This window comes from Gymnogyps californianus, chromosome 8, assembly GCF_018139145.2.
Source record: "Gymnogyps californianus isolate 813 chromosome 8, ASM1813914v2, whole genome shotgun sequence".
NCBI classification, from domain to species: Eukaryota; Metazoa; Chordata; class Aves; order Accipitriformes; family Cathartidae; genus Gymnogyps; species Gymnogyps californianus.
Genome location: NC_059478.1, coordinates 25,141,134 through 25,156,100, shown reverse-complemented (window position 1 = coordinate 25,156,100; position 14,967 = coordinate 25,141,134). Strand labels below are relative to the sequence as shown.

Here is a 14,967-nt window from a genome sequence, read left to right as displayed (position 1 = left end):
ATATTTCCAGGAAAGCAGTGCAGTCTTGTCAGGCCAGACACTGGTACAGCCATTTCAAGTTTCATTCAAGTTTGGTTTTTTTTTTTACATATGATGGATATAGCAGCTGTCCTGTGACAGTCAAATACCTGGAGTATATTTAAAAGGCTGTGAAGCACTTACAGAGCAATAGAGATGACTATTCTCCAGCCTGTTGGGTTTACCAGCAACTGGTGGTTGATAGCTTGCAGAGCTTTTTGAGAAGAGATGCAGATATTGCATTCACAAGACTTGTCTTTTCTTAGGAATGTATCCGAGCTTTAGGGCAGAACAAATCTCATACCCCTTTCCGGGAGAGCAAGCTGACCCAGGTGCTAAGAGACTCTTTCATAGGAGCAAACTCAAGGACCTGTATGGTGAGTATGTGCATGGCACAAACATACACACTGCTTATGGGTTCTGCAACTTGACCAAATAGCTGCATGCTCTTCTAGAGTGAGAGGACTTTGAAGTCAAAAAGCTTCAGTTCTCTGCAAAAAAAAAGTCATACAGTTTCCTCCTCCACTCCCCCATGGTGACTGAGATGAAAAAATGGGTGAGCTATGCCCAGCCCCAGTAGAAGCAGGGCTGCAGAAGTCACTTTCATACAGTGAATCTACAGTAGAGCCTGGTGTGCTCTCAAAGGGCTTTGCTTCCTGTGGAGGGTGCAGCACAGTGGGTGTACACAAAGCCAGTGGAAAGCTGGATGCAGGGCCACTGGCATGTCCCACAGAAGCTATAAAGAAAAATGGACTTAACAGAATGTCTTAACTCTGACCCTTTGCCCTAATGTGTCCCAGCTGCCTGGTGAGATCTGTAGGACCACTAACATGAGCAAAAGTCAGATGTGGGAGTCACTGAGGTCTTCTGTTCTGTTTGCAGATAGCAATGATTTCTCCAGGCATGAGTTCGTGTGAGTACACCTTAAACACACTGAGATACGCTGACAGGTAATGGCCTTTCTGACCTGGGGATTTACTCTCGTTGCAGAAGGTGTTTTGGCTGCTTTTATTCTGACCAAAAGCTCTCTTGTCATTGCCTGTAATGGTAATTTGGAGGTTGGTTGTTAGGAGCAAATTATCTTAGAGCTGTCTTATGAAACTAACCTGAGTGTTCTCTGTGTGAGACATAATAGAGATTGTATTAAACCGTCACTAATGTCTCCTTTCCTCAGAGGAGTCTCTCACGCTAGACTTCAGACTGCCCTGTCTTTTGTAGGGAGTTTACTCTGTCCTGAATGGTTACCTCTATGCCCTTGACTTTTTCTAGTACTTTGGGTCCCATCTGTAAGTGGTGTGCCAAGAATGTGTCCCTGACATGGCCCTACAGATGACACAAAACACTTGGTGTTCTTGATGGACTTTGATATGAACTAATAGGGTATGGCACCTTGGAGACTTTGGGCAAAATCTGAAGGACCTGGAGAACTCAAAGACCTCGAAGCAGATGGTGGGAGTGTGTGTTTTGAGTGCCCCATGGTTGATCTTGGGTACCTGCAGGGCAAGGTAGATTTGCAGGGACTGAGCCCCAGGTTTCCCTGTGAGTCTTGCTGATACCTGGAACCCCTGTGACAGAGCAGTGAGTGCCTCCCGGTCTCTGCTTTACATGCCTCTATGCCTCTCCGGTGAGGTGACAAGTAAAAAGAAGACTGTGACTTTTGTCATGTGTTAACAAGATGACACTTGCACATTTCAGGCTTGGTAGCTTTCCTTCATTTACTTCACAAAAGGCTGCTTGGTTCCTTCCTGGAAAGCATTCCACTCTCTGAAAGGGTATATGGTAATTCTTGTCATAAGCATTCAGGAACATTGTGAGTCTTGACAGATTCCCCGATTGGGTTCTGGATTGAAGTTGCATTTTTTTCTTCTGGTGGACAGTCATTCCTGCTCACCTGAAAGTACAGGACAAAATGCAACATCTGACTTAGCGTGCTTCAGTAAGATTCTAGTCTTGTGTTGGGCCCACTGGGTTCTTAGGGCACAAGGCAAGTTCAAGCTCTAAGAAAGGGGGTATTAGGCTGAAACTCGCTGGAAATATGAAGCTGATGGTAGTAATTGGAATGAAATGCCCAGCTAGTATCTGACATCTACCTCTAATACCATGTCATCAGCCATGGCTTTTATCCTTATAGACCTGTTCTGGCACAGTGGGTCTTCTGGGAAAAATCAACCTTATTCCTTTTCTTTCCATACTAAGTTCTCTTAGTTGGTCATGTGGACATGTGGAAGACAGCTTCTGTGAAAGGCATTGCTGGCCATTAGCATTGTGTACTTGGACACTTCCCTCCAGGAGAGGTCCTAGATTGGGCATGGAGACAAACATCTCTCAGCTTTCCTTCCCACAGCCCTCTGGGGTTTCTGCCCATATGAGCTTGCTCTGGGGGCGGTAATGTGTGACTTTTTAAGCGCAGCCGAATGTTTCTTGCTGAGCACTGACTGATTGCAGTAGCTCGTTTGTGGTGCTGTAGCCCAGCAACTGCTGGAAGAAGAGTTTGAGTGACAAATCTTCTTGTTGCAGAGTGAAAGAGCTCAGCCCTCATAATGGAGGTGGTGAAACACAGAATCAGATGGAGACTGAGAATGAGGAAACAGAGACCAGTGGAGAAGGCTCAGGTCACAATGTATGTGTGTGCAGTGGGCTGAACAGATCTCAAAGCTGGGAACAACTTGCTGTTCTTACTTGGGCTGTTTCTTGCAGCTCTCCAAGGATGAGGAAGAAGATATCTCTCCCCACATGTTCAACTTCCGTGAGGCTATGACTCAAATTAGTGAACGGGAGGAGAAGGTTGTAGAACAGCTTAGAGAACTGAGACAGGTATGTGGAAGAGGCAAGCCCAGCCCAGGCTGCCTTCTACATGCTGATAACACCTTGTCTTACCTGAGCCAAGTGCTGCTGAGTAGGCTGTGGGCTGTACTGCAAGATGCTGTCAGTGGTGTTACTTTTTCCTCACTGCCAACTTTTTCCTGTGGTTTCCTGCCCAACTGGTTAAACTGGGGCATTTCAGTGCTTGTGGCCAGCTGGTCCCCATTGCCTGCCAACTAGCAACCTCTACTTGCTGCTAATGAGCACTGACTGGTACTGGTCTGTAGAAGCTCAGCTCTGTGTGCCAGATTTAAAGAAACTAATTGAATTTCCAGAAAGTCAATTTCTCATCACTGTTATCCTTGTAAATGTAGAGAATGACGACTGAACTTGACTACCTCTTGGGAATCACGGAGCAACCAGACTATGATCTCGAGACCTTTGTGAGCAGAGCTAAGCACTTTGTAGAGGGGAGCTCAAGAAACTTCCTTAGTGTCAGAGGTATGTTAGTGCCTGTCTCTGACTAGCACTGTCACTAATCTTTTTTTCAAAGACCTGAAAGTAACACCAGCATACCTATGGGGGTTTGAGCACCCACTCCTTCTGCATAGCTTAAGGTTCAGATCACTTTCCTAGGTGATCATAGGGACAGATCTGAAATGTCCTATTGTCTGCACTTTCCAAAGTAAAATTTTGGCTAGTAACTTGCTTTGCACTGCCATGTAAAACTGCCTTCCCTTGAGCAGAATGCAATATCCACCAAGAGCAGATGAGCTGAAGTGTGTTTTGCTGGTTGGTTACATAGTTTACCTCTTGCCTTGGCCAAAAAACAGATTTTGAGAAACAGGTCCCAGTGCCATGTTCTAGGGATTCATAGGGGTATGCCCACTGTTTCCACTCCAGTTTTCATGGATATCAGGCCTTAGTACTGATTCACTTATAGCAAGTGTCTGCCAGGCATATACTGAAATGCCATGTCTGCCAGCACCTGTGTTTGGCATGCTTTTGCCTTAGTATAGGGCATTACTTAATGTGCAACAAAATCCCTCCAACTGTTCAGTTCTGACCCAGTTTGGAGACCTCCCAGCTCTGTGCAGGAGTATGTCAGCTGCCTGTTCCCTGAGCACCGCCTGCCTTCGTTTGGGCCACGCGTGTTGAAGTGGTGGTAGAGAGGCAGCAAGGCAGATGTATGAGCTCGGCTGACACATCGTACCAGAGTGCCAGGTACATAGACTGCCTGACTAGGACAGGGGAAGCTACACTGGTAACTGCTACTTTTCTGCTGCTGTTGCAGTAACTTGGGCTTTGATTGCTACTTGAGCCATTACAGCTGGCACAGTCTTTGCCTCAAAAACAGGGCTGTGCGGTTTTTAACTTTAATGAGGCTGAAAATTGTGGCATCAAAGTGAGGTGTTAACCTGAAGTAGTGACTTTTTTCTTAAACAGCCCTGACTGTCCTCCAATCTCAAATGCAGCCTGACAGCTGTATCCCTCTGTTCACCGTGGAGGGGTGGTGACAAGATAACAAGAGTAAATGCCCTACTGCCCTCTCTGCCTTACAGGCCAGGGAAATCTGGCCCTCTGGGATGGTTGGATTAGTGGCACCTAGTTTGAACTGCAAACTGCAGGCTTGAAACTGATGAGTAGAAATGAATAAGTACAGCTGAAGAGCTTTGTGGGACCAGGCAGGATTTGATGTTGGCTGAACAGTTCTTGCCCAGTTCACTTCCCTGTGTGGCCCTTGCAGAGCCCTGCTGAGCTCCTGAGGAGAATAGCTGGGCTGGGGAGTTCAGCCTCCGGGTCAGTCACCCTGTCACTGTCTTCCTTTACAGAAACGCTGGATGCCCTGGGGGCTGCCATGCAACTGGAGGAGCAAGCCAGCAAGCAGATGAGCCGGCAGAGGCCTTAGTAAATACAGCAAAACCTGGTTCACAAGCAGTCTTCTGTATGTCTTGCATGTTTGTTGGTGGTTTGTCTAACTCCTATTTTAAATGTGGTAGAGTGTCCGCAGGTCACGCGTGCCTGAGGGCAGTGAACACGGCAGCCTCTCTCTCTTCATGGCCTGGTATCAGGGTACTCAGCAGAGTGCTAGACACACACCCCCTGCAAGGCTTCGGGAGGGGAGCCTGAGAGTCTGCTAGATGTGTCTAGCATCTGGCCCTTTGCTAGTGACAATGATCTCCTCTAATAGTACTAGATACACGTGTATAGTTTTCTAGTGTACATATAACATTTCCAGATGTGCTTGAAACATTGCAAAACTGTTGCAAGTCTGGCTTTTCTAGAAAGAAAATGGACTATATGTAATTGTAAAAAATCAGTATTTTAAGAAGTTTGATAAATAAATGTTCCTGGATTTAATTATCTTCTATCTTATAAAATATATTTCTTGCTGATTTTGGTAAAGTCTAACAGCCCCTAAAGACTGGCTGGTGCTGCAGAGATAGGCTGATTTCTTGGATGAAGTTTCTTTTTTAAAGTCTTTACACTTGTAATGTTTACATAAAAATAACTCTAAATAAATTTTGTCTCTTGATTTTGAGACCTTGCTGGGTAGAACTTGCCTAGCAAGGGGGGAAGCTGGTTTAGAGGGCACCTATCCTGCACCTGAGCAAAGCTCAGCATGTAGTGAGTGGCTCAGCTCTTGTGACATCAGGGAAGTAGGAAGGGCCCTGTGAGACTCCCTTGTACCACTGAAGTTTACTTAGGCTTTGAAGATAGCCCCAGGGTGTTACTTCACATTTTTTCACATATATTTCCTGTGGCTAACATGCCACATAAAATACACATGTTCAGTAGCCCACCAAAATCTGTTTTTGAGGGCAGAAGTGCAAAGCTGGGCACTGGCTCAGGTGCAGCAAGGTGCTGCCATGGCCCTTGTGTGCAACCTGGGTCCAGGTGGCCCCACACAACCTGTCCTCTGGGAAGGAGCAGGCAGAGGGGCAGGGTGGGGGAGGACAGAGGTGAGGCATGTGCTGCTGCCCTCTGTTTCCTGTTTGTTCAGCTCAGTCCAGGGTTTGTCTCTGAAAGGACAAAACAGCCCTGTGAGCTCTGGGTCCTGCAACACAGGATGCAGCTATACAAACATCGGATTACAAAGAGATCCTTCTACTGTTACTCCCTTTTTCCCTAGACCCCCACCCTGGTCTCCTGCTTCCTGAGCTGCCTTTTCCCCCTGAAAGTAAAGGGTGTAATTTAAGTGACTGTACCCCCAGCTCTGCACACACCTGTGGACTGCATCCTTGCCATGTCTCTGGGGATGTCTACTACATTGGAGGCCAGTTCTTCAGCCTGGACTGGATCCATTTTTGTGTACCAGGTCTCAGGACTGTCCTGGAAAAGGCAGCAAAAGAGTTAGGATCTTAATGGGATGTGGGCAAGCAGCTAGAGAAGGGATACTTCAACCCAGGCAGGACCCTCCCCCACAGCTGGGGCACTTTGTGATCAACAGTTTAGGTACTGGAAGCAGTGTGGGGCTGAGCACTCTAAGGGCCTCTGAACTGTCAAAGCTGACTTGCACCTGGGCTCTGCCTGCATCATATTAAGATGGCACATGCAGAGTAAAAGGGCTGTTATGCCCTACTGAGTTTGGACTAAAGCAAGGCAGTCCTGTTCCCCTTCAGATGTTACGACATCCAGCCTTGCCCAGCAGTGTCTTGGGGTGAGCAAGGATGGGCCTGGCTGCAAGGAACAAAATGTTACCCCGTGTTTGTTTCACCTTCCCTCCCTGGACCTAACATTGCTTACTAAGCTGTATATCCACCCCAGGAGCTAGAGTTAGGAGGGACCTGATTTGGAGAAGCTCAAGTCACCTCTTGCCTCAATGGCCCTTCAGCTCACACTTCTGACATCAAGTTTCCACTGTCACAGAAGTAGCAGTAGTCTGAGATCTCCTCCTTGCTCTGTCTTGGGGCTGAGTCAGAGTGATTATCTTCCTGAACACTGAGACTGAAGGTGAACACTTCTCAAAGGGTGGCTTGGTTTATTTCTGGGCTCTCATGCAAGACTGGATTTCTTGTGAAAAGAAATCCAGTCCCTACATCCCTGAAAAACAGACCAAGGTCCTAGGGCCGCTAATAAATCCCATAAGGGAGGCATGTTTACCATAAAGCGCTGGAACAGTGTGTGTCCTAGTGCCTTCTTTACGCACTCCTCCACAAAGGGAAACGTGTGGACAAAATACTGCAACAGAACAGAGAGCTGGTGTGTAGGGAGAAGGGATGTGAGTGTATAGAGGGTAGAGCTGCATGGATGATGTGCCTCCATACAACCTGTGTCACGTGCTAGGGAGTCCCTGGGCCACCTCCTTTAGCGCCGGTGCTACTGACGGCACTTCATGAACGCGCCAAGAGGAACTTGTGGGTCCCTGTTCGAGCCTCACCTTGTTCCCCCCTGCCCTCCCCCAGTGCCAGTTCCCACCTTCATCGACAAGAGGAGGGAGGGTGTTTCAGCGAAATGCTTGCAGTGCAGCAGTTGCCAGGAAGTTCATCCTGCTGCGCTGTCGGTGCCTGCTCAGAAGAAGGGTGCACTGACCCTCTGCATTACCAGGTAGGTTTGTAAACCCTCTTTCACCCTGAGCAGCCTGGTTCTCAGCCATCACTCATTCAGCCCTTCCCATCTACTGACAGCATGGTCCTTCCCTGTGGCCGTTACACAGGCAGAGCTGTGCTGAGGCAGGCCAAAACTCTTTACCCGGCACCAGCAGGAAAAAATAGCCTGCTTATAATTCTGTGCTAGTGTCTTGCTCCAGGCAAATTGTCTTGGTTAGCCCCTTAGCTCTGTCTGTGCTTGCTAGCCACAGCAAGCCTGGGGGTAGAACAGAGGTGTGAGGGCCAATAGCGGCTTCCCAGCACCCTATGTGTGGTAGGTGGCAGGAGGGAGGCAGACAAGGGGGGAAATACAGCTCTTTCCCGAAGGAAGTGTCACCCCTGCCTTTGTGAATAAGCATGTGTCTGCTATGCTTAGGAAAGAAACCCCGCAGTGCCTTTCTGCTCAGGTGCTTGGGAGCAGACACCATGCTATGATGTCCGATGCCATGTACCACCATGCTCACCTCCAGGGAGATGCTGGCATGTCTCTGGCTGGCCATATGATCCAGGTTCCCCACAGCAACCATCAGGCCATGTACCACTTTCAGCTGGATCAGCTCTTCAGCCACTTCTGCTGACTCCTTGGCTAATACGCTGCAATGAGATAGGCCATCAGCCCCTGCCCCATATGGGGGAAGAAGCACACAACAAATTGTGTTTGGGCCTCTTGGTGCGACCCCGATGGAAAATGATGTGTTCCTACCATGCACTAGCAGCACCAACAGACAGGAGAGTCTCAAAATAAACAAGAAATGTTTGGCTGTGCATGGATTAGCAATCATTTAACATGTGGGCTTGCTGAGAACCAATTGTTTAACGATTCGCAGGAGCCTCCTGGTGTGTATTAATGTCTAGCAAGTTTCTTGTGTGACCATAAAGAACCCAGGACTCAAACACCACCAACATTACTTCTGTGAGCATGTCCCTGGAAGACACTCCAGTATGTCTCCCTACCCACCAAGGGCTGTCATCTGCTTTTGCAGGAAAAGTGTTCTGATAGCACTATCTTGTGGACACTGCAGGAAATTCATACTGAATGAACCAATTTTGGCACAAACTGCCGGGCTGAATTTCCTGAAGGATTCTGCAGGCAATCATAGGCACTAGATTCTTCCATTGGGTGGCTGATGTTAAATAAGGGTGTTTCACTGCTCACTGTGGCTCCCAGCTATGTGGAGAATACAGCGGCCATGACCAATACAGCACCCTTCAGCCCTGCGCTGTGGCAGGACACATACATTGCTTCCAGGCCTAGCCATGAAGGGGACACTGTGACAGCACACAGGGCCAGAGCAGATGGGATTCCACATCTCCCTATAAATAAAACTTCAAGCCAGCTCCAGTGTCAGTAGCAGGGAGGGTCTGAGCACTGCTACCTGCAGGCAGCGGCTCTGCCCTATTTCTGAACACACCCCATCTCCGAATAGCCCAGTACAGGAGTCTTAGCAGAGCTGGGGTACTCAGCCAGAGAGCAGTGCCAGAGGTGAATGGGTGAATGCTCCCTGGGAGGAACATGTCCCAGTCCTTTCCTATGCTCCTGTAGATTTTGCTCCAGAGTTTCTTACCCAATGGCTTTTGCGGCAGCTGCCTGCTGAATATACACCAGCACGGGCTCCCTCAGGCAAAGTGTGGCTGGGTCTGCATGAGGAACATTAAGAAGGTGAGAATGATGCTTTGAAACACTTCTAAGATGTTAGAAGGGAGGGTAGGTGGAGTTACACTGCTAGCATGAAAGGAGGATATCGTTTTTCAGCCAACACACCTCAGGGAAACCCTGCAGCTATGTACCATAAGTAGTACCCTGCAAGGATCTGTGCGTGTGACGCCCACGGCAGCACAGCCACAGCGCAGGCAGCCTGGGCCACCGCAGCCTGCTCTGCTGAGTCGGGGGAGGAAGCACCTGGGGCTGGAACTGCTCATCATCCTCTCCCAGCAGACAGCAGACCTCAGCGGGTCTCTGGAGGCCTGCATGCTCGTGTTAGTGCTGCAGGCAAGTCCTGCCTCGACCCGGGCAGCCCTTGCTGGAGTGCCTCTTGCCTCAAGGGGCAGCCCCCTGCACCTCCTCCAGTACGAGTCAGGGAGACAGCTGAGCCCTGCGGAAGGAGGCGAGGGAGCTTGGGAGAAACACCCCCCCAGTTGTCCTGGCAGGCCATGGCCTGCTGCGTACTCGGAGACCATGGTCAGCTCTTTTACCTTTGGCGGTCTCATCGCAGAAGGTGAACGCTTTCTTCCTGGGCGGCGTCAGTAACGCAACCAGGCCCTTCAGCAGGGCCGGCCGGACCTCGTGGGCCATGAGGGCCTTCAGCAGCTGGATGGCTGGAGGAGAAGGGAGCCGCCGTCAGCACCGGGGCTCGCATGTTGGACACGTTTGTGGAGAGAGATAGGGATTTGGGTATGGTTGTCATGGGGAGGGCTGGGCAGGCGGGAGGTGGCAGCAGCCACCCCACCATTGAACCCTTGAAAACTAACAAGTGTAGGAGTCGTTTTACAGCTCGTTCTATTTTTTACCAGAAAAGGGGCAGCTCCACCAAAATGGAGCCTCAAAAAATTCCTCGACACTCGTGCCTGTTCCTCTCCACGGAAATCTTTAGTAAAAGGCGAAAGATTTATGCGATCTGAAGAGAAACCGGAGTACGGCCATCCTCTTACCCCCGCCAAACCGCCCGCCTGCCCGCGCCCCACAACTCAGGGCGACGGACGCCCGCCCGCCCGCTCCCGGCCCGCGGCCCCCGGCCCGGCCCCGCCGCGCCGCACAGGCCGTGCAGACCCGAACAGCTCGGACTGGCCGCCGGCAGCGGCGGACATCGGCGGGGCCGGGGCAGAGCCGCGCTGCCGCGGTGCACCCTGGGTATGCAAACCAGCCGCATGCTAATGACACAAATGCTAATGAGGCGGCGGCACGGGCGGGCGGGGGCGGCGCGGAGGGGGCCGAGGCGCGGCGTCAGCGACGCCGGTCCCGGTCCCGGTCCCGGTCCCGGTCCCGGTCTTTTCTCTCCCCAGCCCAAACCGCAAGGGCTGCTGTTTTCCGCTGTCCACGCTACTGGGCGCCCATTACTCTTCCTATTCTCGCTCTGTTTTTCACCAGAAAAGGAGCAGCTCCACCGAAATGGAGCCTCAAAAAATTTCTCGACACTCGTGCCTGTTCCTCTCCACGGAAATCTTTAGTAAAAGGCGAAAGATTTATGCGATCTGAAGAGAAACCAGAGTATGCCTTTTTCTTCCCCCGCCCACGTACCCACCCGCGGCTGCTGCCCCATAGGACACGGCGACCCTCTCTCCCGTCCCTGCCGCCCCACCCGGCCCAACACCGCCTCGCCGCGGCTACCCACACCCCCGGCTCGGCTCGAGCCCACCGGTCACACCGGCTCCGGGCGGCGGTGGGCAGCGGGGCCGGCACGGCGCTGCCCCGCACTGCACCCTGGGTATGCTAAGCAGAGCCATGCTGATGAGGGACATGCTAATGAGGCGGCCCGCTCCCCCCCGGCGCCGCGGCAGGAGGGGAGGAGGCAGCGCCGGGCAGGGTCGCGCGGTGGCCGGTAGGGAGCGGGGTGGCCGGACCGGGGCGGGCCGGGGCGGCGGAGCGGGGCAGGCGGGGACAGCGTGCGGAAGCCGAGAGGGACCCGTCAGCGCCCGGCTCGGGTTGGATCATCCCCGCGGGCAGCGCCGCGTAGAGGCGGAAGGTCCGCTCCGGGAGAGTCCGCCGTACGCTCCCACCGCCGCTTCTGCCGCCACGGACCGGAGCGAGGCGGCGAGGGGCGGGGGGAGGCAGTCGGGCTCCGCGCATCGCACTGAGCCGCGGGCGGTAACGACTGGGCCCGGCCAGGAGCCCCGCGGCGCCAACAGCGCCAGAGCGGCGGCCCGGGCGGGGCTGGAGCGCCGGGGACAGCGCTGCGGTGCCGGGTCCGCCGCGCCCGGGGCAGTTTCCCCAGCTAACGCTTTCTCCCGGAGCCCGAACCGCCGGCAGGCAGCGGCCCCGCTGCACGGTCCGGGCCGGGAGAAGGGGCCGCCCGAGCCCCCGCCCATCTTTGAACCTGACACGGGTAATGAGGCGGCCGCCCCCGGCGGGGGTAGGGGCAGTGCGGAGAGGCCCGAGCAGCGGGGTGAGCGCTGCCGTCAGCCGCGCCGGGCCCAGCTCCGCCGTGCGCAAGGCAGCCCGTGCCGGTACCGCAGCGGATCCCTGCGCCCGCAGCCCCAAAAGCGCTCGTGTTTTCCCCCTGCCGTCGCTGTGGCACCGGCACCGGGACTCGGACACAGCACAACCCCTCCGAGACGCGTTCTGTCTTTCACCAAGGAAAGGGCAGCTCCACCGAAATGGAGCCTCAAAAAATTCCTCGACACTCGTGCCTGTTCCTCTCCACGGAAATCTTTAGTAAAAGGCGAAAGATTTATGCGATCTGAAGAGAAACCGGAGTATAGTCGTTTATTTCCCTCGCACAAGTACCCACCCCCGGCTGTCGCTCCCTAGCACACGGCGACCCCCGCTGCCCCGACCCTGCCCGGTCCCCCGCTGATGCACACGGGCACGGCGCCGCGCCAGCACCCCAGTGGCCCCGCGGAAGCCGCGACGGCGGACAACGTTACCGGGGCTGCGCCGCCGGTTCGCGGTGCACCCTGGGTATGCAAATAAGGGGAATGCTAATGAGCCGCATGCTAACGAGGCGACCACGGCCCGCAGCGCCGAGCACGGCCGCAGCCCGGCGGGAGCCGGGGTTCTGTCGGGGCTGCTGCGCCCGTCCGGCCCCGCCGCGGGTCCGCGGACTCCGGAGCCGCAGGGGCCGAGGCCTCCCGTCCCCTGCCCTCTGCCCCCGCTGCCCTTCCCCACGCCCCCGCTATGCTCGCCCAGGCCTGGAGACGGCCAACCCCAGCCACAGCCTGCCCCGGACCCCCTCGACCACCGCCCAGGGTGGTTAGAGGGGTCCTACCTTCGTACTGGACCTCCAGGCACACCGAGCACAGCACGCCCAGCACGGGCTCCACAAGGACAGAAGGCGCCTCTCCCACCACGTCCTGGGGGGGAAAAGGGCAGAGTGACAGGGACAGTCTTCACAGAGCACTGCAGACTGTCTGCTTCCAGGCGCAGGGGCTGTGCAGCGCAGCCCCCAATGCCAAGGAGACTGGCACAACCTCGTGCCAGCACCAGGAAGGACAGACATGGAAACCAACACTGCTCTTCGCCCCCAGCGAGGCCCGCTACCCACCTGCATGACCCTCAGCGTCTGCAGGGCCAGCTGCTGGGCTCGGGGGGAGGTGCACGGCAGCACAGCAATGAGGCCTTTGTAGACTTGGTTGTGGTACTTGGGATTGCCGCGGCCCAAAGAGTCCAGCAGAACCTGCACCTCTTCTTGAGCCTCTGCTGAGTTGGAAGTGGCCAAGAACTCGGCGAGGGATCGCACCCCTGTGCAAAGAAAGAGATGCCAAGTCGTGCGCCTGGATGAGTCTGCGTCACCCATCTCGGCTGTTTCACTGTCACCCCCGGGAGAACCCAGCACCACATCCCACTTGAAGTGTGGCTCGAAGAATGGAAGCCTGGAAAAAAATTCTTTGTCCTTGTCAGGAGCCACGCCACCAACTGGAAAACCAGTTGGCAAAATTCTTAGCTGGAGTAGGTGGCCAAGGCCCTTCTGCAGGCGTTTACACAAGGAGAGAGTCTGGCACTGGGATGCCAACAGTGCTGCTAAGGATCCCTCCGCTGATCCTCCCGCTTCGTCTCTCGTGGAAGAAGCTGTGGTATCACCCCATAGCCTCTGACAACATTGTCTGAACTACAGAACAACTAACGGGGTTTGGCTTCCACTGCCCAGGAGGAAAAACAGGAGAAAAAAAGTTGTAATGCTCTTTCAAAAGATACAAGCCGCAAAACCCTCCCGCCCCGAGAGGGGAAGTCTGGGAAAGTTTGCAGTAGGTGAACGCTGCAGGTAAGAATGGAAACTGTTTTGTGGTTTTAACCGGAGCAGTTGCAACCAGCAGGACAGCAATATCGCATCAAAAGAAATGATTGTAAAGAAAGCGAGCTCATTAAAAACTGAGGGGATGAAATGCAACGGCTTAACAATAGCCGAGACTCCGAAGTCCGTCCAGCCAGAGAAACGCTGTGGCAATCTGCATCCGGCAGATGGAGGGAAGGGAGTGGCTCAGCGCGGCAAGCAGCCCCGGGGGCCAGAGGTCAGGGAGACATCCTCGCCTGAATTAGGAAAAAGCACGGATGGACATGCTGCCTACCGTAGCTTTCACAAATGAGCTCCTTATACTTCCTGCCAGCGTCTGCGACGAGCTGCAGCAGCTTTACAGACTCCCTTTTGTTCTCTTCTTTCAGGTGGTTCAGCCCTAGTATTTCCAGGAGAATCAAGACACCTCCGATCTCCAGAAATTCAATAAGGTATCTGCGTCTGCAAGGACAGGGGGAACAAAGCCAAAAGCGTCACCTGCCTTGGAGCCCATATTCCTCTGTCAGCATGCCGTGCTCCTGGGAACCATCACCTCCTGCCTCGCTGCAGCGGATGGCCGGTGCCCGGGCAGTGAACACAAGGAGGCTCAGCCTGGAGCGCAGAGGCAGACGCCCGCCAGCAGCACGCTTTGCTGCCAGCAGGTCACCAGCTCCCGTTTTACCCTGTGCTCATTTCAGATATTGAACCACAGGCACAGAACGCCCCGTCTCCTCACTCAGACTCTCACCACGCTCCTTCCACATCGCGCCAGTGACCCAGACAGGCACAAGCAGTGGGTTTGGTTTTGAGAGCATTTGAAATTCCTACCACAAGCCTCACCGGGGCCTGCCTTGCCTGAAATGCTTACACAGCCCTCCCAAAAGATGGCCAAGGACTTGTTATTTTCTTCATCTACTCACCCCCTCACCCTTGTGTGCCTTCCCCACAGCACCTCTCACACAGTGATGTTCTATACTCACCCACTTGCAGCAGACAGGAAAATGCGGATGGACTTGAGCAGCTTGTCGAGGCATGTGCTGTACATGTAGCTGTTTGACAAGGCTAAGGAGAGATTTACAGACCATCGGGGTGTCCCCCAGGCTGCCTTTGACAATGTGGAGGTCTGAACTGGGTACTCTCTCTGCAAGAGAGCACAGACCTTCCTCTCACAGGCGAGCAGAGGCAGCACGCTCATCCCAATATGAGAAAAAACACTAATTCTAGGTCCCTGAGAGACAGGTTACGTGGCTTTCCCTTCAGTTCCATCTTTAGATAGCCAGGGGTTTTTTTTAACCCTGCACAACGTGGCTGGATATGGATGTCTCCATACAGAAGCTTATTCTTTAAACAAATTTTCAGTAGAGAACTTTCCCTTCCTCTCCATCCCACTACCACACACCACCTCCAGCTGTCCAAGGAAACAGATACGTCATCCTGAGCCATGCTGTTAGGCGAGCCAGAAACAAGCTGGCTCCCTGGGAGAACTCCAGCTCCAGCTCTGGTTCTGTCTTGCCGTCATTGCTTTTAATGAAGTTGTCCAGGATGCGGCTTCGAGCAACTTTGTGGGCACTATCCCATTCCTGCAAGAAAACCATGAGCTTCCTGATGGCTTCCTGCTCTTTGACAGAAGTCAT

General features: G+C 53.5%; 2 protein-coding genes and 3 non-coding genes across 6 annotated transcripts in view; 1 reads left to right on the top strand and 4 right to left on the bottom strand.

Moving 5' to 3' along the window:
* KIF2C (kinesin family member 2C) overlaps positions 1–5,362 on the top strand; it is a 19,901-nt gene extending 14,539 nt beyond the window's left edge. For both annotated transcript variants that reach the window (XM_050901109.1, XM_050901110.1), the window contains 6 exons: positions 285–395; positions 901–968; positions 2,536–2,638; positions 2,716–2,832; positions 3,195–3,321; positions 4,653–5,362. In XM_050901109.1, the coding sequence (XP_050757066.1) occupies positions 285–395; positions 901–968; positions 2,536–2,638; positions 2,716–2,832; positions 3,195–3,321; positions 4,653–4,729 (603 nt within the window). In that variant the 3' untranslated portion in view covers positions 4,730–5,362. The remainder of the gene's footprint in view (positions 1–284; positions 396–900; positions 969–2,535; positions 2,639–2,715; positions 2,833–3,194; positions 3,322–4,652) is intronic.
* ARMH1 (armadillo like helical domain containing 1) overlaps positions 1–14,967 on the bottom strand; it is a 25,737-nt gene extending 10,770 nt beyond the window's left edge. Inside the window, exons 1-11 of the mRNA XM_050901111.1 lie at positions 14,762–14,967; positions 14,314–14,382; positions 13,629–13,795; positions 12,608–12,804; positions 12,332–12,416; positions 9,632–9,725; positions 8,975–9,091; positions 7,874–8,003; positions 6,925–7,002; positions 6,048–6,153; positions 4,858–4,871 (exon numbers count right to left, since the gene is read on the bottom strand). Of these exons, the coding sequence (XP_050757068.1) occupies positions 4,858–4,871; positions 6,048–6,153; positions 6,925–7,002; positions 7,874–8,003; positions 8,975–9,091; positions 9,632–9,725; positions 12,332–12,416; positions 12,608–12,804; positions 13,629–13,795; positions 14,314–14,382; positions 14,762–14,967 (1,263 nt within the window). The remainder of the gene's footprint in view (positions 1–4,857; positions 4,872–6,047; positions 6,154–6,924; positions 7,003–7,873; positions 8,004–8,974; positions 9,092–9,631; positions 9,726–12,331; positions 12,417–12,607; positions 12,805–13,628; positions 13,796–14,313; positions 14,383–14,761) is intronic.
* LOC127019444 (U5 spliceosomal RNA) lies at positions 9,930–10,044 on the bottom strand. Its single transcript, XR_007766934.1, has one exon. It is a non-coding gene; the product is annotated as a U5 spliceosomal RNA (small nuclear RNA).
* On the bottom strand, positions 10,504–10,618 carry LOC127019432 (U5 spliceosomal RNA). Its single transcript, XR_007766923.1, has one exon. It is a non-coding gene; the product is annotated as a U5 spliceosomal RNA (small nuclear RNA).
* LOC127019443 (U5 spliceosomal RNA) lies at positions 11,709–11,823 on the bottom strand. Its single transcript, XR_007766933.1, has one exon. It is a non-coding gene; the product is annotated as a U5 spliceosomal RNA (small nuclear RNA).